The sequence below is a fragment of the Acomys minous genome (genome assembly GCF_964271855.1).
Source record: "Acomys minous genome assembly, chromosome: 12".
In the NCBI taxonomy this organism is placed as follows: Eukaryota; Metazoa; Chordata; class Mammalia; order Rodentia; family Muridae; genus Acomys; species Acomys minous.
Window position 1 is genome coordinate 21423522 of NC_140493.1, and position 26706 is coordinate 21450227.

Genomic DNA, 26706 nt, shown 5'->3' on the forward strand with positions numbered 1-26706 from the left:
TTTATTATATGTGTAATATACACTATTTTTAAAAAAGATTTATTTATTATGTGTACAGTGTTCTCCTGTATGTAACAACTACAGGCCAGAAAAGGACAACAGATCTTGTTATAGATGGTTGTGAGCCACCATGTAGCTGCTGGGAATTGAACTCAGGACCTTTGGAAGAACAACAAGTGCTCTTAACCTCTGAGCCATCTCTCCAGCCCACACTATTTTTTAGTGGATAGGAGGAGTAGTGACTGGGTAGCTAGCATGCCTAGGCTCTTTTCAAAACTGGGTATCTCGCCGGGCACACACCTATAATTCCAGCACTCAGGAGGCAGAGGCAGGCGGATCACCGTGACTTTGAAGCCAGCCTGGTCTACAAAGTAAGTCCAGGACAGCCAAGACTACACAGAGAACCCTGTCTCAAAAAACCAAACCAAACCAAACCAAACCTGGCTACCTCTTATTGCTTCTCATCCTACCCACATTAAAACCACTACACAGTGTGGTCTTGAGCATTATCATGCTTGGCTGTTCATACTGGGGTTGATGTCAGAGGCAAGAGTGCCTGTTTACTGTGTGAGAAGCCCTGGGTTGGATTCCCAGTATCAGTATCACTTCTGTCCCCACACATGACTCTTTACAGTTTTGTCAACTATTAGCTAAGGAAACAAACCTGGACATTTCCTTCTTTTCCTCTCCCCCCACCCCCTTCTCTTTCTCTCTTTCTTGACTATGTAGCCCTGGTTGACCTGGAACTCCCTATGTAGACCAGGCTGGCCTCAGGAGATCCATCTACCTCTGCCTCCCAGTGGCATGCAACACAAACCTGGCCTTAAACTGAGTCTTCTGAGCTGATTAGACACCATGGTAAAAAAATTCCTTTCTCAAATGTGCCTAGAAATCAAGTCTTGTGATTTACCTGCCATTAATAGGTTAACTGGGCAAATAAGTTTATAGCAAACTGCATTTGCCCACAGAGAATCCAAACAGACCCTAGCATGCTAAAGGGTCTGAGAATCTCACAGTGCCACTTTACCAACTGAGCCCCTGCTGGTAACATTTTATTTGGTTCCGGATTCCAACTAGCATATCTACACAACACACTAGCTCATCAGCAGGTCACACAAACTCACTCTCACTGCTTTTTAGACTCTTCTCATCTCTAGAATTATGTGAGTGTGAGGCCTGGAGGCCATGAAGTAAACGAGCTCTCTTTATAGACTAGAGGAGGGCATCAAGCTCCTACATTCAGACTGACAGGCATCTGATGTAGGTGCTAGGAACAAACTTGGGTGCTCTGCATAAGCAGCAAACTTTTTTTTTTTCTGAGATAGGGTTTCTCTGTGTAGCCTTGGCCATCCTAGACTCACTTTGTAGACCAGGCTGGCCTCTGGCCTCGAACTCAGTGATCTGCCTGCCTCTGCCTCCCAGGTGCTGGGATTAAAGGCGTGCAGCAGCAAACTTTAACTGCTGAACCATTCTCTAGTCTCATAAATGAGCCTTCAGAGCTACCAACCTCCTCCACTCTGTTTCTTCCCTTTTATTTTACATGAGTCCCATGTATCCCTAAAACTTGCTTTGTAGACCTGGCTGGCCTTGAACTCACAGACATCTACCTGCCTCTGCCTCTCAAGTGCTGGGGATTTAAGGTGTATGCCACTACGCACAACTCCTCTGTCTTTAAACAAAATCAACACTATCTAGAAAACCTCAAGAAAGCGAGGTTACCTGTGGAGTGAGATTGTGTAGAACCAGCCAGTAACTAGGACGTACAGAGCCACCATCACTCCAGGTAGAGGCTGTAAGGAAGAATGAGGGAAAGTGAAAACACACACACAACCAAATCAGCAAAATTCTCAGGGAACCACAAAGGGGACATTTTCATGCAGACCATATGTCCTCCCACCCCTAACCCCCCCCTTCCCCACCCCTGGTTTTTCCAGACAGGGTTTCTCTGTGTAGCCTTGGCTGTTCTGGACTCTCTTTGTAGACCAAAATGGTCTCAAACTCACAGAGATCCCCCTGTCTCTGCCTCCCTGAGTGCTGGGATTAAAAGCTCATGCTACTATGCCTACCATCTCTCTTTTTAAACCTAGCCCTGACCTCTTTGGTCTTTTCTAGTCCTTGACCCCAGTGAATTCAGTCACTTATTTGTGGGACAATATTCCCTCCCAGTGCCCCTCATTTATAGTCCATCCCTCCCCCTCTTTTCGTTTTTCGAGACAGGGTTTCTCTGTGTAGCCCTGCTGTCCTGGACTTGCTGTGTAGACCAGGCTGGCCTCGAACTCACAGCGATCCACCCACCTCTGCCTCCCGAGTGCTGGGATTAAAGGCGTGCGCTACCACGCCCAGCTATAGTTGCTCATTTTTACTTTATGTAAAATGGGTCCTTTCATCTGGGCTGACTGCGACTTTTCAATCAAAAGTTGCTTTTTCCTCTTCCAGACAACCACTTTCTCCTCCATATCCTCCCCATGGTCCTGCACAGCCGACCATCCTTACCCGAGGCAATCCGAGAGTCCTGTGTCCCCCATCCCCGGACTGATCGGGGTGCTGTGCTGCTCCAGGGAGATGCCGGTTTGGGGTTGGTCAGGCCAGGAGGTGGGCGGGGCAGCGGTGTAGTGTTCCTGGAGATGTGGTTTTTCCACATCTTGTTGGAGAGATGAGTGGGGTTGTGTCCTATGGGATCTGGGGACCACGTGGATTTGTAATCAGGGAACTTTGCTGTGAGAAGAGAAAAGTTGGGAATCAGTCAGGTTAGATGGGCACCTGCCCACAAATAGACACATACAACACGTGTCTGCATACAAACATGTCTATATTTGTATTTTATAAAGTCACAGTGCTGAGGCTGAGGCAATCCTGGGCTCCATGAACTTTCTTTCAAAAAAATTGCAAAGTAGCAAGAAGCATACGTTTTAAGACCATCAATGTGAAAATAACTCTTCTTTGAGTATGTTGAATATAACAATTTAAAATGACTCTAAACTGACAAAAGTCCTCATGTGAATTGAAGATTTAATAAAGTAGCTAATCTCCCACTACTTCCTTGGGTAAACACAACTTGAAAGAGAGGGCAAACTCATGAAGAAAGTATTCCTAAAGAGGTCAGGATAATAGACGGGGTCAGAATGCCAACACCGCAGAACTAGAGTCTCATAAACGCTACTGACCCCCCCCCCCCCGGAGTTATACATCACTTGTGCCTTGATACATCAGCAACCAGCACTGATTTCCATCACCTACATACTGGCTCTCAACCATCTGAACTCCAGGGGAAGCTCACTCTCTCTTTTGACACCTATGGGCACTAGATGCATATGTGATACACATACATGCAGGCAAACACTCATACACATACAATAAAATAAATGAATCTAAAAAAGCACATTACATCAAATAATCACTACTGCTTACTATGCTTAAGTCACTGGACAGCACTGTGGGTAATACAATTATTTTGCAGAGCCTCTGGTTTTGATGGGAGACAGAACTAGTAACCTTGGCAAGAGAACATATGTTCAGTACACAGAAGAGAAACCTTAGGGGCTAGCAGAGGCCTATCTACTAAGATAGGTCTGAAGAGTTCACATCAAGGGATGGCCTCAGGAAAGCAAGAAAAAGGAAATCCCAGTTCAATATAAGCTCCTTGTATGAGTACATCCCCTTGCAATTTTCTTTTTTTTTTTTTCAATTTTAAAATATTTATTTATTTATTATTATGTATACAGTGTTCTGCCTGCATATACACCTGCATGCCAGAAGAGAGCATCAGATCTCATTATAGATGGTTGTGAGCCACCATGTGGTTGCTGGGAATTGAACTCAGGACCTCAGGAAGAGCAGACAGCACGGATCCCTGAGCATTCTCTCCAGCCCCTCTCCTTTCCATTTTCATGGGAGCAGACAGATAAAGAGGCCACAGGTACACTGCGGCTAAGTAAATTGCAGGAGCGTTGCTATGAGAATCAGCGCAAAGCCAACAAACAGTGCCTGGCTGTGGTGGCGCACACCTTTAATCTCAGCACTTGAAGGCAGAGGCAGGCGGATGTCTGTGAGTTTGAGTCCAGCCTGGTACAGAGTTAGTTCCAGGACAGCCAGGGGTACACAGAGAAACCCAATCTCCCAAACAATAAAACAAAATCTAGGGTGAGAATGGAGCAAGAGCATTGGAGATGAAAAATATGACTTTCAAATATATTTACTGAGAGAAAGCCTGGGGTCCAGAGAGGGAGGGAGGGAAGAAAGGTGGAGAAAACACTAAGGGACTGAGGCAGGGAGGAAAGAAAGTTCTGAGGATAGGAAAGTTCAGTCTTCCTCCAACTGCAGGAGGAAAATTCCTGGGATGTGGGCTTTTATAAGAAACAGAGTGAGGGAACAGAGAGTGCCAGAGAAGGCAGCGCATGCCTGTGTGAGCAAGCTGCTAAGGGCTGAGGCCGAAGAGTGCTTCAGGGCAAAGGAACAGAGCCTACCAGGTAACAAGCTCTCTCAATGCTTTTTATAGTCATATAGTAAAGCGTGTGAGGAGTGAGGGGAAGAGGGATGAAGGTGGTTTCGTTATTATATTATGGTGGATAAGTGTGAATGTGGGTGTAGGTGTGCATTACAGGGTGCATGTGTGGAGGTCGGAGGACAACTTTTTGGAGTTGGTTCTCTCCAACTCAGGCTGACAGGCTTGTGCAGTGGGAGCTTTTACCTACTGTCAGCTTCAGTGTAAGTTTATAAGTAAATGGTGTCCTATCAAGTTTAACACAGGGAGGGAGCTGGGGACAAGGACCCCTGAGGCATTTTCTCTGTAGTGAAGCCACAGTTCTGAGGCAAAATGTAACAGTACTTTTGTTTGGTCTTTGACACAGGGTTTTTCTACATAACCAAAGCAGCCTGCAGGGAATCATTTACAATTACTCTGTCTCAGTATCCAGATCTTTGGATCTCATTTATCTACAAAATGAGGGTAACCTATTCATACAGTAGGAGAAAGTCAAGGAGCTCAAGCTAAGTTTACTACAACACTTGGTGAGGGTGTGCTGTGTGACAGAACTAGAAAGAAAAAGAAACTGCGGATCATTAGTTCACTGGGATTTGCTGGTCGCTGAGAATTTGTTTTATGCAAGCTCAGTGCTCAGAGGCAGGAGGATCGCTGTAAGTTTAGGGATGGCTAGTCTGGTCTTCATAGTGAGTTCCAAGCCAGGCAGGGCTACATAAGATCCTGACAAAACCACACAGAAGTTTTATCCTATTTCTCAGCTCTGTGTGTACATGTGCATGCTTAGTTTTATGGGGATGTATTTTTGGAGGCCGGCAGTCAACATCAGGTATCTTTCTCAGTTTCTTTCCACCTAGATCATGCTCCAGTGAAGACAAACTGGACTTGATGAGTTTTGTGGGTTTTTTTTTTGGGGGGGGGGTGTACAAGGTAGAGAGGATGGACCTGGGAGGAATGAGAAGAGTGTGTGATAAGGGTGCATTGTATGAAATTTCCAAATAACAAAAATAATATGTTGGAGGAAAAAACCTCTCTCCCTTAACCTGAGACTCACTGAACTGGCTAGAGTGGCCAGCTAGCAAGACCCAGGGATCTTCTTGTCTCTGCCGCCTCAGCATTGGTATTACAGTTGTATGCCACCATAGCTGAGTTTTTTCTTTTGAGACAGAGTTTCACTATGTATGGCTGTCCTGGAACTTGCTATGTAGATCAGGCTAGCCCTAAACTCATGAAACTATATCTGTCTCTGCTGGGATTAAAGGTGTGCCTAGCTGTGCCTATTTTTTTATGTGGGTGCTGGACACCGCACAGAAACACTTCACCCACTGAGCCACCTTTCTAGCTCCTATTCTATTTCGTGTAAAGCCTCAGTAAACAAATACATGACAAAACTCAACCAACCAACCAACCAACCCACCCACCCCTGACAAATCACAAGGAACTCAACAAGTTAAGTATTATTGGAAAATTAATCAAGGTCCTCTTTTTGACTCTGGCCATCTATTTTTTTTTTAAATTATGTCTCTAAGTCATATTTTTGGGGAAGAATAAGCTATTACTGGTTGCCTCAATGCTAATACAGAGTGAACTACTGGCTCTTCCTATAGCCCTTGATTCCTTGGCAGGCTAGTTAACAGAAACATTTGGTTATCAGTCACAGCCTGCCTTCTGAATACCCCCAGCTGTATAAGATTCTATTCCCACAGGTAGTCCTGTGTTACCTATGCTATCTCTGTGAGACTAGGAGGCCGGGAGTGGATGCTGGGTGCATGGAAAGGCTGTGCTTCCATCTGTGCTGACCTATGTGCTTCACGTCCTTTACAGACACTCCTTAGGAAGTAACCACCAGTGATAGAGGAGCCACACCGTCCACTGCTAACCAAGAGGGAAAAGCCCCCGAGTACCTGAAGTGCTATGAACGTTGGTAAAGGAGTTGTCAGAGGCACTGTAGGGCCAGGCACCAGGTGAAGGCAGCGAGGTGTTGAGGGAAGAATTAGACCCTTGAGGTGATAAATGAACAACAAGAAGATGATATTGGAGACAAATGTCAGTATAACAGGAAACTTTGTGTGTATTTCATTTAAACTCAAATAGGAGGGAAAACAAATGCAACTCAACAATACTCATTTAAAAAGCAATATTCTTCTATTTTCTGGTTAAATTATCAGGTACTATGAATAGAAACAAGGCCACAGGCTAACTATGGAGATGCTATTTAATGAAACGCACAAGTCTGCAGCACTCACGTACCTGTGGTGTTATCCCGCAGCAGCTGGTGGTCAGTATCTACAATGGGAGATGTGGCTGTACCCCCCAGCACACTTCCTGGGGTGACATAGGGGTCAGATTCAGGGTCAATATTTTGGATACCTTTCCATGGCACTCCTGGTTGGAATTCTAAGACAAGAAGAAATGTTAGGGATAGGAGAGTGCTAACGTATTTTAAACTTAAACATTTAAAATTTTTATTTATTATTATGCCAAAATAACTGTTTAGTAGAAAAAAAACATGGTCCTGTGAACAGTCTAAATGTAGTGGAAGTTTTGGTTTCTTTAAAAACTCAGTTATGCTATGTAAACATGTTTAATCCCAAGTATGGGATATTGGGCTGCTTTAGTTTGTCTACAGCTGATACCAGTTGCAGTTAGTTTAATTCTGAGGACTGTGGAAGGATATAAATATTAGAGCCCAGAGATTTCAGGAACACTCTGAGAGACACATAGAAGATAGACGGAGAAAGAAGGCGGCTGTTGGTGTTTTTCCAAAGAACTCAACAACTCTAGGCAGCCAGCATTAAGTCTAGAGAGGTCTACATCCTGTCTCTTCCAACTTCCTTCTCTCTTACTAGAGTCGAGGAATTGGAAGGGAGGTAGAAGCATTAAGAAAATCTAAATTAAAATTGATTAAAAAAGTATGTGCTATATCCAAATAATGCAATCTATTGTGTATCAGATTTTCATCGTGAAATAAAAAAATTTACTCTGAACAAACGCTTGTCAACCCTGTCTCAAAAAAAAAAAAAAAAAAAAAAAAAACCAAAACAAAAAAACAAAAAAACAAAACAAAAAACCCAAAAAACCGATTGTCAGTAATGCACGTGTCTATTAGCATACTGTCTGTCCATTCATCTGTCTGGCAGTGCACTGGATCATGCCCCTAAAGGCCTGGCCCCATACGTGATTTTCTAGCTACTACAGGAAGTCAGATCATAAAGAAAAGCTGAAGCTGGTGTCTAATGAAGTGAGGCCAAAAACTAGGAGAAAAATCTGGTTCGAGACCAGTGACCTTTCCCATTGTTCTTATTAGGTATTTGCCAAAAGCACACAATAAAATGCAATGTAAGTGACCATTGCTTCATAGACTGTCTAGGGATAGTTGGGAATAATTTAACGGATCATAAGAAAACCTAGACTAAGGCCAAGCATGGCGGCGCATGCCTTTAATCCCAGCACTTGGGAGGTAGAGGCAGGTGGATCGCTGTGAGTTTGAGGCTAGCCTGGTCTACAGAGTGCGTTCCAGGACAGCTAAGGCTACACAGAAAAACTCTGTCTCAAAAAACAAAACAAACAAACAAACAAAAACCCAAAATAACCAAAAAAAAAAAAAAAAAAAAGAACACCTAGACTATAAAGCTTATCATGTTTTTATTGAAGCTGTATTTAAAGTTATGTGATAGTGTTAACAAACTGATATTTCCCTAATTATATTGATAAGAGCAGTATGTATTATATATGATCAAGAGGTGTTATTTCATTTCACTCTAATAAAATGTAGTTACACACATTTATGTCAGAATTACATATGGACCGAAGGATAACTACTGATTTGTATTTTTGCTTTATTAAATTTTCCGTAATGAAAATAGAAGACAGAGACAAAGGGGAGGAGAAGGAAGAAGGAGGGAGCAAGAAAGAGGTATGAATCTTAACGAATTCATCACTGTACCTGGGGAGGATAAATGACCTATCTGATGAATGACTATGTCTACCAAGTCAACGCACATGTTGCAAAGCATTTTACACACAGGACAAATGTCAAGTCTCAGCTACAAAGCCTCTTCCTTTATCCCTAACTTTTCCCACTGCACACACTTCAGAGTGCATGCCTTACCTTTATCAGACTAAAACTACTACGTGCAGAAATGAAAGCATGGGGTAGTAAAGCGAGCTGTGCAAGCAATGTGTTCAGAATCTGAACTTAACAGAAAAAGCAGTTTATGAACAATACCTGGAGGCCAACTGGCATTGCTGGATTTACTTCCGATTTTATTAGTCGGTGGAGATTTGGCAGGTAACCAGCTATCACCAGCAGGACCCGTATGGCCACCCAGTGTATCACCTGGGATTATATCAAACTGGTTGTATGGTGATCCTCCTCGGGTCTTACCAGGGGCCACTATAGCGCCTGAGAAAAGAAAGAAAAAATTGACAAATTAGAGAGCTCTAAGATGGGTGTGGTGGCACATGCCTTTAATCCCAGTAATCAAGCAGAGGCGGGCAGATCTCTGTGAGGCTACACATAGAAATCCTGTCTCGGAAAACAAGAGGGAGAGAGGGAGAGAGAGGGAGGGAGAGGGAGAGGGAGAGGGAGAGGGAGAGGGAGAGGGAGAGGGAGAGGGAGAGAGAGGGAGAGAGAGAGAGAGAGAGAGAGAGAGACAGAGAGAGACACACAGACAGACAGACAGACAAGACAGACACACACACACAGAAAGAGAGACACACACACACACACACACACACACACACACACACACACACACACACACAGACACACAGAGAGGGAGGGAGCAAGCAAGCTCTAGGGGACTCAGAGGGTCTAGATTTGATTCCTCGCACCCATACAACCATTCACAACTGTCTGTAAGTCCAGTTCTGGGGGGTCTGACACCCTTTTATGACGACACACACATTCTTAGTAAACAACCTTCTACCTCACCCCCTCTTTGAGGAACTCAAAGACAGATTGTTTTTTTGTTTTTTAAAGATTTATTTATTTATTATGTATACAATGTTGTGTCTGCATGTACAACTGCACAACAGAAGAGGGTGTCAGATCTCATTATAGATGGTTGTGAGCCACCATGTGGTTGCTGGGAATTGAATTCAGGACCCCGGAAAGAGCAGCCAGTGCTCTTAACCTCTGAGACATGTCTTCAAGCCCCCTCAAAGATAAAGTTTCCTCTGTGTAGCCTTGGCTGTCCTGGAGTCACTTTGTAGACCAGGCTGTCCTTGAATGCATAATGATCTGCCTACTTCTGCTTCCCTGAGTGCAGGGGGGGAGCCACTGTGCCCAGCTCCTTCAGTGTTTTGCTTGCATGGCAGAAGAGGGCACCAGATCTCAGTACAGTACAGTATAGTACAGTATAGTATAGTTGTGAGCCACCATGTGGTTGCTGGGAACTGAACTCAGGACCTTTGGGAGAGCAGCTTGTGCTCTTAACCTCTGAGCCATCTCTTCAATGCCCTTACATGATCTTGCTATTGATGCTTTCTACCCCAGCTCTACCCTTTACCCTGTAGACAGGGTTTCTCTGTGTAGCCTTGGGTTATCCTGGAACCCAGTCTGTAGACCAGGCTGGCCTTGAACTCACAGAGCTCTGCCTGTGGCCTCCTGAGTGCTAGGATTAAGGGTGTACACAATCACCACCCAGCTTTTGCCCCAGCTCTTAAAGGCTGGTTGAGCTTGGGTTATCTGGAATTGGCAGTGTACAGAGTCCACAGGAGAAAAAGCCATCTGCAATTGCTTTAAATTCCAAGGCAATGAGGTGGAGTTCCTGTCCAAGGTCTCTGCCAGCATGCCAGCAATGAACTCTGTATTTCTGAGCCCAGGGCCTCATACATAGAGAACAGCAAATCCTTTGTCACTGTATCCCAAGGGTTATTCCTGTGGCCTTGTTAGTACTGCCTTCAAGCATTTTCAACAGGAAAAGCTGAAAGCTTAAAATTCGTTAACAATAACAATAAATTTTTACTTTAAGTAAAAGTTCAGGAGTGCATGGGAGACTATTTTCCTTATTTCCAAATAAAGTTCATATAGTCTGTAATTCACCTCTTAGGGTGTTGATCACGAGCACACAGAATGATTTTCAGGGTAATGTAGTAAAATGTTTATATAATATTGAATAAGCAATCTGGTTTGGACTATGGGAATATTATTAAATTGTCTCCATTTTATGTTAAGAGGACATTTGCTTTTCTGAGGACAATGACAGAAATGTGGTTTGGAGGCATAGTACAGTGAGGTAATGTAAAATGAAAAGCTCAATTATCCTGGGGATTGCTAAGAAAACGAGGAAAACATTATCCCCTCTGATGAGGAGAGAGGATACTGTACTTCTGAGATATCTTTTCATATGCCAGTTTATATTTATTATCCAGAGCTGGCAAATCACTAGCCTAAGGGAGCTGTGAAAGTGCCCAGTGCTATGGATGACACAGGATTAGGGTTACTCAGTCCATAAAACAGACTTTGTAATTCAGAAAAGTTTTCTTGGTTTTGATGATGCTTAGCAGGGTAGGCAGAAAGCTGTGGGCAGCTCATTCTCGGTCTCTGGATGAGATTACTAAAGAGGACTTCTAAAGGCTTACTAAAGAGGGTTCTAATGGAGGTCTGAAAGGCTACAGACTGAATGAGTTGGCTGGGCTAAGTCTGCCAGGGCTCTGCAGTAGGGACAACCAGACAGTCATCTATATTGATTCCAATGAGGACAACCCTGAGTCCAAGTGAAATATTGACAAACGAAAGAAACATTGCACTGAAGGCTGAAAGAAGGTCCAGACCTCTTATCTGTTTTCTAGGGAAATGGATAAGCTCTTAAAGGAAATTATGGTCAGACAAGGCTAATCCACATTTATAATATGACTCTGATGTTGTCTGGTGGGACACAAATTCACAAAGAACAAGGGGCTCCGGAAGAAGCCCAGACCTTATGAGTTCCCATCTACTAGCCTTCTTTTAGAGAGTAGGGAGAGCTGCTTTTTCTGAGGCAGGGCTTCACGACGTCTCCCAGTATTCCTTGAACTGTGTAGCTCAAGCTGGTATTCAATTTGCATGCACAACCATACTCAGCTTAGGGCAGGAGTTTTTGAAATCTGATATTGATCTCTAATGCCCCAAAAACCATTAAGGGAAGGAGTCTGAGAGTAGCATGGACTTCAGATTCATAGCAAGACCCTGTCTTAGAAAACCAAACCAAGCCAACCAGACAATAACCTCAGCAAGAGGATTCTGTTCTTTCAGATGCTTAAATAGGGTTTTAATCTTATGGGTGTATAAGTTCAAAACTATTTTCTCAATCCCATGCCAAGTGGGGCATTATGTCATCCTTAACCAGAATCCTTTAAATGCTTTGTGATATGAATTGCAAGTCAAACCTTCCTGATAGGTGATCATAAAACTTAGGGACATTATCAAGAGACTTGTGCCAAAAGCAAAGGTGTGCTTTAAAAAAAAAGGGGGGGAGGGGTTGGCTGGAGAGATGGCTCAGCAGTTAAGACCACTGGCTATTCTTACAGAAGACCTGAGTTCAATTCCCAGCAACCACATGGCATCTCACAGCTGTCTGTAACCTCAGTTCCAAGGGACCTGATACCCTTATAGACATACATGCAGGCAAAACACCAATGCGCGCGCGCGCGCGCACGCACACACACACACACACACACAATATATATATATATATATATATATATATATATATATATATATATATATATATATATATATATAAAAATAAAAAGAAAGAAAGAAAGAAAAAGGAAGGGCTAGAGAGATGGCTCAGTACTTAAGAGCACTGGCTGCTTTTCTATAGGGCACTGGTTTGATTCCCAGCATCCGCATAGCGGCTTACAGTCATCTAAACTGCAGTCCCTGGTACTCCATCACCCTTTCTTGGCCTCTGAAGGAACTGCATATATGTGGTACACAGACATACAGGAAGACAAAATATGTATACACATAGAGTTTAAAAGAATAAAACAAAAAACAAGGCATGGTGGCATACACTGTTAATCCCAGTACACAGAAGATTATGGTAGTAGAACTTTTTGAGTTCAAGGTCAGCATGACAAGAGAGACACTGCAATTATTCATTTACATAAATACACACACACAAACACACCACATAATTTTTTTTTGAGAAAGGGTCTTGTCATACTGGTCTGGGATTTACTGGACTTGAACTCATAGAGATCTACCTGCCTCTACCTCCTGAGTGGTGGAATTTTGCACACTAAGCCTTCCTGAGATACTGCCTTAAAGGTGTGGTGGGAAGCTGGGCAGTGGTGGTGCACGCCTTAAATCTCAGCACTTGGGAGGCAGAGGCAGGCAGATTGCTGTGAGTTCGAGGCCAGCCTGGTCTACAAAGTGAGTCCAGGACAGGCAAGGCTACACAGAGAAACCCTATCTTGAAAAACCAAAAAAGTGTGGTGGGACAATGCCTTTAATGTCAGCACTGTAGAGGCCAAGGTAGGCAGATTTCTGAGAGTTCCAAGCTAGCCTAGAATATAAAGAAAGACCCAGTTTCAAAGAGGAAACACAAGCACACACAGACAAAGCTAACAAAACATGCAGGATACTTGGTCAAGGTCTGAGTAGGGATCAGAAGATTCTGCTACAAACATAAGGCTGCTCTCTCACCGTTTTTGTGCATGGTGGCTTCTTGTGTGGCCACAGAAGGCAGCCCTTCCATCATGGAGGTCCACTGCTTGAAGCGTGACTCAGTTCCAGCCTCCTTGCCGCCAACCATACCATAGTCCATGCTGCCAGAGCTGAAGCCTGAAAGGAGATCACAATTATGTCTATATGTTTCTTACATTATAAACCAAGAGGGCTGCAGAGACGGCTCAGCAGTTAGGACTGCCTGACCTTCACAGGTCCTGAGTTCACAATCATCTATAATGGGATCTGATGCCCTCTTCTGGCGGGTAGGTGTATATGCAGATAGAACACTCATACACAAAATAAATAAACAAATCTATCTATCTAAGAAAGAAAGAAAGAAAGAAAGAAAGAAAGAAAGAAAGAGTAATCAAGTACCCCAGAAAGAACCCAAGAATGCCTTTCGACAACTCACAGCTGATTTCCAAGGTCTCTATACAGAAACAGCCTCTTGACTCAAAACTCTAATTTTTGGGTCCTGCTTGATATGAACTCTATTGTCTCTTTTTTTTATGGCATGAAAATGGGTGTCACGGTCATCTAATAGATACATCTCAGTGCTTACCTGCATCCACACTTTCACCCAGCAAACAAACATTTGTGCTGGACAGTTGGCCGGATTCAACCACTCTCCACCAACACAGAGAGTAAGTTGCTGTGTTAAGGGTGCCAGCGGGAGGAAAGGCCTCACAATGTAGAGGTTAGCAAACCAATACAAGGTCTGACTCGAGACATTCAGGTGTGCCTAGAGAATGGCAAGAAGCCCAATGACACCCCAACGTTACCCTGTCTGCTAAGAGGCTGGAGTCTTTTTACTTTTACCTCTAAAACAGGAGAGGAGGGTGGGGTGGGAGGGGGGATGTCTGAATGAAGTCTCTTCACAGTGAGAAGACCCTAAAAGCCGCAGGAAGCATTTTTTTTAAAAGAGAGATTCTGAGTTCACAGTGCTGTGAAGCCCCCAAGAAGGCCCTACAACTGAAAGCCACATACAACCCAAGAGGCTTTCTATTGGAGTCAGCTTTCAAACTGACTCTCGAAGCAGATCAATTACAGGTTAAAGCAAACCAATGAAATGGGCGCGCAGTCACAGGAGCCCTGGGGCTTCCATCATAGCCAGGACATAAGGTGCTGTGGGTCAGGCAGAGCCAAATACTAGTCCTTCACTCCACCTCAGTCAAGAGGCTTTGGGGCTCCAGCCAGGATGGAGCCCAGCTGTTCCCATGGCGCTCCTCGTGTAAAATGATGCCTTGGACTGGATCTACAGACCCAAGTCCCACTGAGGCCCATGCCATAGTCTCCTCCCTAGGACTTAGTGTCTGGCTGTTTTATTAGTGCATAGGCCAGGGAGGGGGAATCTGATACCTTCTTTTCCTTCATCTAAAACATCGCCTATTTCTACAGAGAACCTGCTTCTCCACACATTTATAATTTACTAGCCCAACTGCTTGCTGGGAGGGTGAGGGTGGTGAGCAGAGCTGAGCTTCTTAACTGCCTGTATCTATCTCTGTGTGGGGGTGAGTGTCTGCAGAGGCCAGAGAAAGGCTGTGAGAACTGAGGCTTAAGTGCCGTCAGTCGTGGGCACTGAGACCCGGGCGCAGGTGCTCTGCCGGGAACATCTCTGCAGCCAGGAGATTATACAGCAAACTTATCTTTTCCAATGCAGATCAAGTGAGACTGGAGAGCAGGGCGCTGGAAGTCAGCCGGCTATCTGTGAGTCCCTGTGGCCTAAACAAGTTGCTTCTTGCACATTACACTTCCGCCTCTGAAAGGAAAGCAGCCGAGGCAAGGCGCCTGCAGCCTTCTGAAAGTGTGGCTTTTGGAAAAGATGACACTGGACACAATGACTGGTAAGGAGAGAAGGGGGCTGTCCTCACGCAATAATTTTTTTTTTGAAGTTGCTCTTAAAAACTCTTTCAAACTCAAAGTGTAGAAAATGAAGAGTTATAGATCTTAGAAGAGGGAAGAGTTGAGCAGATACCACTGAAACTTAAAGAGGACATTTATTTCATTGGAATGTGGGGACCGAGTGCCAACACAAGGACATTATAGAGTGAGAACAGGAGATAAAACCTCTTGGAAGGTTCATCCTATCCATATTCCCAAACTGTAAGAGGAAGACAGTAAGAACAGGCATGTTGGGAACTGTATGCAGTCCATAGCACAGTGCTTGCCTGGCATGCTAAGGCATGTGACTCACTGGTCACGTGAGTACTCAGGGTCATGTAGCACCTGGTATGGGGAACCAAGATGTGGACCACGCCCTAAGGGCTGCACTCAGGGGCACCTCACTAGTGATCTCTATCTACGTGTGAACTCTCATCAAAACCAAACCTCTTCAGTCCACAGTAGCTTCCTTCCGATTCTCCAACTCACATACAGTTTAATGAATATTTATAAACATCCTAATTCAAGCCAGTCTCTATATTACAGGCCAAGGTACAAGTGGAGATAAGAACTGGTTCATTTTTTTTTCTGCCACGGACTCATTTCACCATAATATGCCTTTTACTGCTTGTCCTTCTTGCAAATATAATCCTTTACCTACCTTATCTGTCCCTGCCAGAATCATTTTCCTGCCTCTGCACACAGTACCATTTGGCCAGGTTCATTTGCCCTTGAAGATACTCTCCCAAATTAACTCTCTTAAACTAACTGAGTCATCACTCCCTTTCTTTAGTTTCACCGTTCAGTTTATTGTGGATTAAAAAGTGAGAGTATCTGACTGGCATGTGTAAGGTACAGTTACCAACACTGAAGATGAAAACACAACCCACCACAAGGCCAACTCTAACACAGCTGTGCCACATCTGGGACTTGACACAATTATCCTACTATAGACACAAACGTCTCTGCTTTCCTTAACATTTAAAAATATACATTTATTAGAGACAGGGTGTGTGTGGGGGGGGGGAGGGAGGGAGGGAGGGAGGGAGGAGACAAATGACTGAGAACAAATGTTCTCTCCTGTCCCTTTAGAGGTCCCAGGGATCAACTCAGGGTGTCTGGCTTGGCAGCACCTTCTATTCACGAAGCCATGTTGTTGGCCCTACTTTTATTTCATAATTTCCATTAAACACAACTCTACTCTTCACTGAGTATACTATGTAAATATTACAAATATTATATGTTAATAAGACATATCAAATAAATATTTAAATAAAATTAGATAAATCTGAAACATAAAGATACTTAGAAGCCAGTTTTTTCTGGGTGGTAATAATGCTGTTTTGGGACAGGGTCTTGGAGTGTGGACATGGCTTACAGGCTGGCTTTGAGTCTAGTGCTAGGATTACAGGCATAATCTATCATATCTACTGGAAATGTTTTTTCTAATAGATGAGTGGCTTTTTTTCCCTGGACATATCACTCTACTCCTCTTTTTTTTTTTTTTTTCCTGAGACAGGGTTTCTCTGTGTAGCCTTGGCTGTCCTGCACTCACTTTGTAGACCAGGCTGGCCTCGAACTCACAGAGATCCACCTGATTCTCCCTCCTGAGAGCTGGGATTAAAGGCATGTGCCACTACACCTGGCCCTCTACTCCTACTTTAAAAAATCATATAAGTAAGTTAAAAAAATCATATAAGTAGATGGGTGTTGAGGTTTGGTCTGGTGTGATGTATTCTAATGCTAATTTCTGGCTCCCAATATTTGGTTGCTATCCAGATATTGGTTAATAAAGTAGCTAGAAGCCTGTAACTGGCAGAAGAGAAGTAGGTGGAGCTTAGGTTCCTGGGCTTGGGGTTGAATAGGGACCATGAGGCAGGTGAGAGAAGCAGGGGAGGAAGCAGGAGAGAAGGAAGTCACCACGGGGCAGCACGGACCATGAGCACCTGGCCATGAGGGCTGTCCTGATGGAGCAGAGCAGCTCAGGCAGGAACAATTATGGCAGGTGACTTGGGATATGTAGCTGGGAAATAGCAAAATAGCTTAGAGGGTTGATACCTGCTGAGATATTGTGGCTTAAAGGTTTTATAAACCTAAAAAGTCTGTCAGCCCTCCAGAGTCTAATATCCCTTTCACAACACACAGGTCAGAATATCACTTACCCTCCCTCTGGCCTAAGACACAGAAACACAATTTGTAGAAAGGTCACTATCACCTGAAAATTCAACTAGGTTTCTTTTTAATTTTACTAAAAGCAGAGAATTAAGCCGGGCCGTGGTGGTGCACACCTTTAATGCTAACACTTGGGAGGCAGAGGCAGGCAAATCTCTATGAGTTCGAGGCCAGGCTGGTCTACAAAGTGAGTCCAGGACAGGCAGGACTACACAGAAAAGCTCTGTCTAGAAAAAACCAAAAAACAGGGAATTAGAAACTATTACTACAACAACAACAACAACAACAACAACAACAACAACAACAACAACAACAAAGCAGTGAGGATTAGTTAGGCAGTGACTCACTCATACTTGCAGGCTTTGGCTTGCCTGTGGTCAGAGGATGCCGTTGTAGGAGCCAGTTATCTAACTGTGTGTCACTGTGACTGAACTCAGGGCATCAGGGTTGGGAGGCCTATTTCTTGTCTTGAAAAAGACTTTAATGTGGCTCCTGATCTTCTTGCCTCTGTTTCCTGACGGCTGGGGTGACAGGTGGGTGCTACGATTTTTAATTTTGAGAAAACACAATTAAAAGGGTTTATTTAGAAACAAAATGGTGACACAAGCCTTTACTCCCAGGACTCAGGAGACAGAGGCAAGCAGATTGATCTCTGTGAATTCAAAGCCAACCTGGTCAACAGAGCGAGTTCCAGGACAACCAGGGATACACAGTGGGATCCTATTACAAACAAACCACAACCAACAAATCAGAAACACAGTGTGAAGGCATATTAAGATCTTGTTACTCTTTCACCAGTTATTCTACATATAATTTGATATGCTCAGCATTAGAAAAACTGCAGTGTTTGTGTTATTATTGTTTGTTTTTATGTAGTCCTGACTGAGCTTGCTATGTAGACCAAGCTGGTATTAAAGGCATGCACCACCACACCCAGCATTTTTTTGTTACCCTTACTTTTGATATTTAATATTTTTATAAAAATTCAAGCTCTGTATTATGTTTTAAAGACATTTTTTTAGCAAAATCTTATTGTTGCAGGCTTTTAGTACATTACTCAGAAAAGGCAGACATCCAGAAATAGTGATATCATGCAACATGTGGGCCATTGAGGCAGGATCAAGCTCAGGGCCAGTTAGTCACAGAACAAGTCCCAGGTTGGGAGGCAAGGCTTGTCATAAAACACATTTATTATTAAAGAAACAAAAACAGGTCAGGAGTGGTGCTGACCTTTAATCTCAGCACTTGGGAGGCAGAAGATATCTGTGAGTTTGAGGCCAGCCCGGTCTACAGAGTGAGTTTAGTGAGATCCTGTAAAAAAAAAAAAAAAAAAAAAAAAAAAAAAAAAAAAAAAAAAAGGGGGGGGGGGCTGCAGCACTGTAGAGATGGCTCAGAGGTTAAGAGCACTGACTGCTCTTCTGGAGGTCCTAAATTCAATTCCCAGCAATCACATGATGGCTCACAACCATCTATAATGTGATCTGATGCCCTCTTCTGGCATGCAGGTGTACATGCAGGCAGAACACTGTATACATAATAATAAATACATTAATTAAAAAAAGAAATAAAGTCAAAATAATTTAAAAATAAAATAAAATAAAGTTAACAGGAATAGAATCTAAACTACAAAATTTCAGCAAGTGAAAATGTGCTTTTGTCTAGTGAACACTGGTCTTTAGTATTTATAATCAATTAGGAATCAAACAAAATAACCATAAATAACATAATTACCTAATAAGGCAATGTGATGACATTTTTGTGTTTAGGCCTGAAGCCATGGCTCAGCAGGTAGGAGCACTGGCTCCTCTTGCAGAGGACCTGGTTCAATTCCTAGCATCCATACAGTAGCTCACGACCGTCTATAACTCCAATTCTAAGGGATCTGGCTATTTTCTTTTGATCTCCAAAGGCACTGTGAACATATAGTATGCTGCATAGATATATGCATCCAGACAGGTATGGTGCACAGATATATGCATCCAGACAGAACACCCATAAACACAAAATAAGAAAAAGCTTGTATTTAATTAAATAAGATTATCACTGGGATAAACCTGCAATCATTATTCATTTACTTTTGGAGGCAGAATCTCATGCATCACAGGCTGACCTCAAGTTTCTGACCCTCCTGGATCTATCTCCTGGGTTTTACATGCTGAAATTACAGCCTTGTTTTGCCTACAATGGGTTGCTTGATATACTTTACCTTTTTCTTTTCGAGATAGGGCCTATCTCAAAAAGCTCTGGCTGGCCTGGAAGTTCCTATGTAGACCAGGATAGTCCTCACCTTGCTGTAATCTCTCTGGCTCTCCTCTTGGGTCCTGTGATTATAGATATACCATGCTTGATGTTCGCTGCCTTTCTTCCTTCCTTATTCTGAGGATGAACCCACAGCCTTAAAGAGGCAAATCTACGACTAAGCTACATCACAGTCACGTCTGATGCACTGAGCTATACTCGTCTGGCCATGGAAGTCAGTTTTCTTCCCAAGCAATGGGCATGTCCTTAGGGTTGAGGATGGACGAGTAGTGAGGACAACGTGCACTAGGACATGAGAAAGCCACCTTTGACTTCTAGATGCTCCTCCCTTGGGCAGACTGGCTCTTACCTGGAGAACTATTAGACTTTTTTTTTGTGTGTGTGTTTCTGGGGATCCACCTTAGGGCCTTGCACACAGCACCCAGCATTCTACCACTGAGCTACATACTCAGCATGTTGTACAAAAACAAAAAACAAAAAAAGACAGGGAGGTAAAAGGATAAGGTGTCCTGTTTTGTGTTTGTATGCTGTATCTAAAGCCTAAAGTCAGAGAACATCCACATGCACAGTAACCAGCCTCTGCCAGCAAGTCTCACTCCTTACAGAAAACACTGAGTCCTGAAGGTAGGCTTCCCCTATTGGCCACACTGGCCTTCTACAACCCAGAGAAGATGGCAGTGCAGGCAAGGACAGGAAAGGGCCAACGTATTTACTCCCCAAGAAGCCAAGTTTTGTGCTTAAGTATAAGTGTTTGCTCTGCCACTTGCAGCCCCATAAAGGCTATTCTGAGTTTAAGTCAGTTCTCAGGTCATTAGTAAGAAGACAGCTGACGAAAGCTGAGACTCCTAGGATCAAAGACACCCTCATTTTTACTACTTCCTAACTCTAGCTGGAATTCCTAGGAGGTCAAGGTAGAAAGGGATCAGTCCAGGAACAGAGATCTCATGGCTCCTCACTTATACACAGAGGCAGGTGGATCTCTGTGAGTTTGAGGCCAGCCTGGTCTACAAAGTGGATCTAGGACAGCCAAGGCTATACAGAGAAACCCTGTCTAGAAAAACCTAAAAAAAAAAAAAAAAAAAAAAAAAAAAAAAAAGGTAGGGCCTCTCTGTGTAGCTTTGGCTGTCCTGGGATCTGCAGAGCAAGCTGGTCCTAAACTCATAGAGATCTGCCTCCTCGCCTTGTGAGTGGGGGAACTAAAGGTGTACAACACCACCGCCTGGCTGTTAGTTTTAACTTTAAATCACTTAGCCTTCTTTGTGTCCCACCTCACCTTCTAAGAGACCCTGCCTGAAAATTTTAGTTCACATTTTGAAAAGGCAGTTTTTTTTTCAATCAGCAAAGTTAAACACTTAAACTTGTACATACTATCATAGCTACAACCTCAGTCGTGTGCAGCACTCAGGACATATAATTACTTTGCTCTGCCTGCAACACCTGCATGCTAGAAGAGGGCACCCGATCACATTATAGATGGTTGTGAGCCACCGTGTGGTTGCTGGGAATTGAATTCAGAACCTTTGGAAGAGCAGCCAGTGCTCTTAACCTCTGAGCCATCTCTCCAGCCCCTAAATACTTTAACTGACTTGTATATGTACATGTGTGCATGCCATGTATATAAATGTTCACATGTGTGCTAGCATGTGTAAATGTGGTGGTCAGGAATCATCAACCTTTGGTATTGTTCCTTAGGAGATGCCAACCTTGGGTTTCTGTTTGTTTGTGTAAAGACATTGTCTCTCAATGGCTGGCAGCTCACAGATTATGCTAGACTAGGTGGCCAGTGACTTCCAAGGACTGCCTTTACTTGTGTCATTATCTACTGTAAAAATAGAGGGGGGCTTGTAGTGATAGTTTTGGAATTTTGGTTTCTTTTAAAACACAGGAATATTATTATAATGTGTTTTGGTTTTAACCCCAGGTGTGGGTATGTGGCACTGCTTCAGACTGTCCCTGGCAGCTGACCGTGATTTGCCTTGTGCTCTAGCAGAGCTGTGGTTTTGCCAGCTGCGGATAGTTTCGGCAATTGTGTGAGGCTTGGAATTCTAGAAACTTTTCAGAGGGTGTATAAATGCTAGAGCCCCATAGGTGAGGTCAGTGGTTGTTGATAGTTTAGGGAAATTGGTTGCAGTTTTTTAGCCGTGGTCAAAGAAGATCCAAAAGGAAAGAAATTTGATTAAGGGATTTTCCTAATTCCTCTCTCCCCTCTAGTGTTAGGAGGTGAAACAGGGTAGGAAAAAGAAGAACTCACACAAGTAACAAAGGTCAGCTACAGGAGCTGGAGACATGGCTCAGCAGTAACAGCCCCGACTATCTCCCAGAGGATCAGAGTTTGATTCCCAGCACCCACAAGGTGGCTAACAACCACCTGTAACTCCAGTTCCAAGGGATTCAACACCCTCTTCTAGACTCTAACGGCACTGTACATACATGGCGCACAAACACACACACTGGCAAAACATATAAAATAAATCTTCTTGCTTCCCTTTGCTTCGTGTGTGTGTGTGTGTGTGTGTGTGTGTGTATGTGTATTCTTCACTGTGTAGCCCTGGCTGTCTTTGTAGAACAGGCTGCTCTCAGACTCACAGAGATCCACCTGCCTCTGCCTCCTGAGTGCTGGGATTAAAGGTGTGCACCACTATCAAATTCAAATTTTTTTTTAAAGTAAAAGAAGTAACATTAAAAAGAAAAAACAAAAAGGAGGGTAATCTAAAGCCAACTCCTACTACATGACTAGACAAACAGATTTTATACTAAGTATTTTTTTTAAAAGATTTATTTATTTATTATATATATAGAGTTCATTATAGATGGTTGTGAGCCAACATGTGGTTGCTGGGAATCGAACTCATGACCTTTGGAAGAGCAGTCAGTGCTCTTAACCTCTGAGCCATCTCTCCAGTCCATACTAAGTATTTTTTTTACCACACAGAACATACCAGAACCATATCCAGGGATTGGCCCTTTGGTCTGAAGGTCTGGGAGCCCCACATTCAGCGCATTGGGTACCATGTTGTCCAAATGTGGCTTAGGCCCAACAGGATGAGACGGTGAATGCTTCATGCTAGGCTGCCGCTGCTGCTGCTGTTGCTGCTGCTGCTGCTGTTGGAGAGCACTCACCATTCTTGCCAGCTGAGGTGCAACATCCATTCAGGAAGGACCCAAGAGAAATGGACAGATGATAAGCCAGTATCCCAAATTAGCTGTTAAGCCAAAAGGTGTTCCTTACCCTGAGCTCTAGGGGACCTTCCCCACCCACACACCTGCTGCTCTTGCTGCTGGCGCACTGCTTGAGAAATCTTTCTCTGGTTCTGTAGTAACTGCTGCTGTTGCTGCTGCTGCTGCAGGAGAAGCTGACATGCCTATAAAACAATGAGGAGAAACCACAGCTTCCTCAGACTGACAAGGAGTGTCTGCATGCTACAGGGCAGGCCACTGTGTCAAAGCATATATAACCAAGGTCTATAATTACAGCTACCCTCAGGCAAACTGATTTATCAATTTTTAATCATAATTAGTCATCTGTATAGAAGTTTCAACATAAGGTGACAAAACGAAGAAAATTAATGCCAAGGAAGAAGGAAGCAAATAACCTTTTGAGCAACAGGAGGAAAACATGCCACTTACCAACTGAAACTGGGGGATCTGTGGAAGCTGGCTCAGCATGGCAATCTGTTGAGGAGATAACTGGGGGCCCACATTAAAGAGACCTGGATTCAGGCCACTGTTGGGGAACTGCTTGAGCATTGAGGCAGAAACCTAATCAAAAGACAGAGGAAAACTCCTTAGAATTTATTAAAATAAAAAATTTCAATAAAAAATAATTTATTTTATGTGCATTGGTGTTTTGCCTGCATGTATTACAGTGTGAGGGTGTCAGATCTTGGGGTTACGAACCTTCTGAGCTGCCATGTGGGTGCTGGGAATTGAACCTAGGTCCTCTAGAAGAGCAGTCTGTGCTCTCAACTGCTAAGCCATCTCTCCAGGCCCATGGTGGGGGGTGGGTGGGGGTGTGTGTAGGGGTGTGTGTGGGGGTGTGGGGTGGGGTGGGAGGAAGGAGACTTGATTGCTCTAAAGCAAGCACTCATTTAAAAAAAAATTATCTACAAAGAACTAGGCCAGAGTGTTAACAGTGGTTATCTCTCTCTAGGCCATGAGCTGTTAAGGACTTGTAATTCTCTCCTAAGACTTCCTAATTTCCTACAGAGAACAACCTTGACACTCTCTCCACACAGCACAGGGGTTAAGAGCTGAGTTAGTATGAATGGGGCAAGGTAATACTTGTCTTGTTATCACAACTCTTTGGGACCTGAGGAAGAGACATATCTCTTGAGCCCTGGGATTCTGGGCCATTCTGGTGATGCATAGTTTCCCATTAAAAGCAAAATCAAACACCGATTTTAGGGCTTGAGACAGCCTGCCTAGACATCTCTAAGCATTTCTAAGCAGTGTGACTCAGAATACGTATCTTATTTAACCTTTTTGAATTTTATTTGCCTAGCCCCCAAACAGGAATACTAGAAAGTAACCAGCTGAACTAGCAATAGAAACCTCCATGTGATGTTTGAGATCAATCTATACCAACACTCAGAAATGTACTTCGTAAGCTCCCGTTCTGATGTCACAGGATGGGTCTTCAGGACACAAGACCAGAATTCACTAGACCTTCATCTTCAGGCTAACACAACTGCTCCTTTCACCTCTATTGCTTCTTAATGCAGACCAAGAACAGAAAGCCATTTTCTAGTTAAGTCTAACACCAAGTAGACGTGCTCACCCCTAAACACTCGTTCAAAGCCAGATTTTCTCTATCCAAGCCTCAGGTCTGTTCCTCTAGTGATCACATCCCCATTCTCTATTCAGCCATAAGCTTAGTACCAATTAGAACCAATGGTGCTACTTTTGCAGTGACGGGAACAAATCCAGGGTCTTGCCAGTGGCAGGCAAGCACTTTGTCACTAAACCACAATCCTAGTTCGATCCCCACAATGTCATACTGAACCCATGCAAATTGGTCTCTGATTTTTATTAGTTACACTTATCTTTTATGTAGATAGCACAAAGTAGATACTCAATATATACTTATTAAACGAACAAACCACCATTATTATTCTAATTTAGGAGTCATTCACCAAGTTCTTTCCTAATTATTTTTATCTACTTATTGCCACTCTATGCTGCCCCATGGGGCCATGGATAGAAATGGCCAACTAGCTAGAGTGGAGGATAATCTAGGAGAATGCACCTAAAACTTCTGCCCAGCTTGAAGTGAGCCCATTACTTACTAAGGCAAACAAACGTCTTCATTTAACTTTTATTTTTCATCATAAATTCACTCTCTGCTGCAAGATTTAATCTGTTATAAGCCCTTTAACTTTTTGTTTGTCCTCTCTTCCCCTGCCTCAATGCTGAAGATGAAACAGGGCCTTACAGATGTTGTTAGGCAAGCACTTTATTGCTGAGCTTCAAACATTCTCTCTTTTTTTGTTTTTGTTTTTTGAGCCAAGGTCTCACTCTATAGCCCTGAATAACTTGAATGAGCTATATAGACCAGGCTAGCCTTTTTTCTTCTCTCTCCAATAAAGGAGTTTTGGGCTGGGCCTTGTAGCGCATACTTTTAATTCTAACACGTGGGAGGCTACTCTATGAGCATATGTGTGTGTACCCTGTGCGTGCAGGAGCCCAAGAAGGTTGAAAGGAGGTAGCAGATCCCTTGGAACTAGAGTGCAGGCAACTGTAAACCACCATGCGAATGCAGTGCTGCGGAGCAGTCTCTCCAGCCCTTCCCCGACATGCTACTTAAGACAAAAGCAGAAGACGCACAACTTAGTCACCAGTTGGCACTACATGATTAGTGTAAGCAAAGAACTAAGTTGCACACAAAAACAAACTCTAAAGGCTCTGATAGTGTCTGCTCACTCTCCTCCCTCTAAGCCTTGCCTTAGTCAGGGTTCTAATCTCGGCTCTGATAGTGTCTGCTCACTCTCCTCCCTCTAAGCCTTGCCTTAGTCAGGGTTCTAATCTCGGCTCTGATAGTGTCTGCTCACTCTCCTCCCTCTAAGCCTTGCCTTAGTCAGGGTTCTAATCTCAGTGTGCTTGTCTCTCTGTAACTTCATCGCCCATTCTATGCCCCATCGAGCATTCCGATCTTACCTTTCTTTCTTGGTCAACAGGGTCTCTCTCTCTCCCTCCCCGCCCCTCTCTCGCCCTGGCTGTCCTGGAACTCACTATGTAGACCAGGCTGGAGATCTGCCTGTCTCTGCCTGACTGCAGGGATTAAAGGCATGTGCTACTATGCCTGGGAGTTCTGCATTAACTTCAAGTCACCACCTCTGAATATCCTCAAGAATGCATGACTATCTTTCCTTTGACACTTCCTAGTCTAGAAATATCTGATCAAATCCAACTTGCTACATATCTGGCCTATCAACTCATTTTTTCCCATCGTCTCAGCCACATTCAGTCACCCAACAAATTCTACTGTGAGGTTGGTTGCTTCTTCTCCATCCCCTGAGAGACACTGATGATGCAGTGTGTTGCCAATGAACTTAAAACCTTGTTTGACCTCCCTTTGAACCTCTCTACTCACAAACACCATGAGCATATCATCACCATGGGATCTGGCTCCCATCCCAGTCTTATGATTAGTATGTACAGTAGGTACCTTCTACAACTTTCCTATATACTTCATATAAATTACATACAGCATACACTTTCCTCCTTTCCCCTGAGAGACAGGGTTTCTTTGTGTAGATCTTGCTGATCCGGAACTTTCTCTGTAGACCAGGCCATCTTAGAAATCAAAGATCTGCCTGTCTCCTCTGTGCTGGGATTACATGCGTGTGATACTGTTGCCTAGCTTTGTATATTCTTTCACATATTCTACTATGATTTCACTGCCCCAAATCAATGGTGGCAAAATTAACAACACAGCATCTAAAGATGGCTGGATATAGAAAAGCACACTAAACAGGCCTTCTTATGTTTACACTGCACTACAGCACATGCTCCTTAAGTTGACAGTTTTAGACTTTAATAGTTATACTCAGGAGGTCTTTCTATTTACCCTTGCCTCTTCAAGCTCCATATAGTGTCTCCTCACAAGAATTACAAAAGAGCCACAAGTATCACCACTATGCTCCTGGCAAGTGGCTGCTCAAACTGAGAATGTAAAATAATTAAAAGTGCAGATTTGCACATTCCTATTGTAGAGTTAATTATGCTGGTTTAAAAGCCCTCAGTCTCCAAATGGGCT

The 26706-nt window shown here is 43.5% G+C and overlaps 1 protein-coding gene across 9 annotated transcripts in view; it reads right to left on the reverse strand.

Annotated features, from left to right (window-relative positions):
• The window catches only part of TNRC6B (trinucleotide repeat containing adaptor 6B), a 243235-nt gene that overhangs the window by 14992 nt on the left and 201537 nt on the right, over window positions 1-26706 (reverse strand). For all 9 annotated transcript variants that reach the window (XM_084748324.1, XM_084748323.1, XM_084748330.1 and 6 more), the window contains 9 exons: window positions 23079-23210; window positions 22715-22813; window positions 22391-22583; window positions 13116-13253; window positions 8706-8882; window positions 6728-6874; window positions 6382-6477; window positions 2494-2715; window positions 1720-1790 (listed from right to left, as the gene is read on the reverse strand). In XM_084748324.1, coding sequence (XP_084604450.1) covers window positions 1720-1790; window positions 2494-2715; window positions 6382-6477; window positions 6728-6874; window positions 8706-8882; window positions 13116-13253; window positions 22391-22583; window positions 22715-22813; window positions 23079-23210 — 1275 coding nt within the window. The remainder of the gene's footprint in view (window positions 1-1719; window positions 1791-2493; window positions 2716-6381; window positions 6478-6727; window positions 6875-8705; window positions 8883-13115; window positions 13254-22390; window positions 22584-22714; window positions 22814-23078; window positions 23211-26706) is intronic.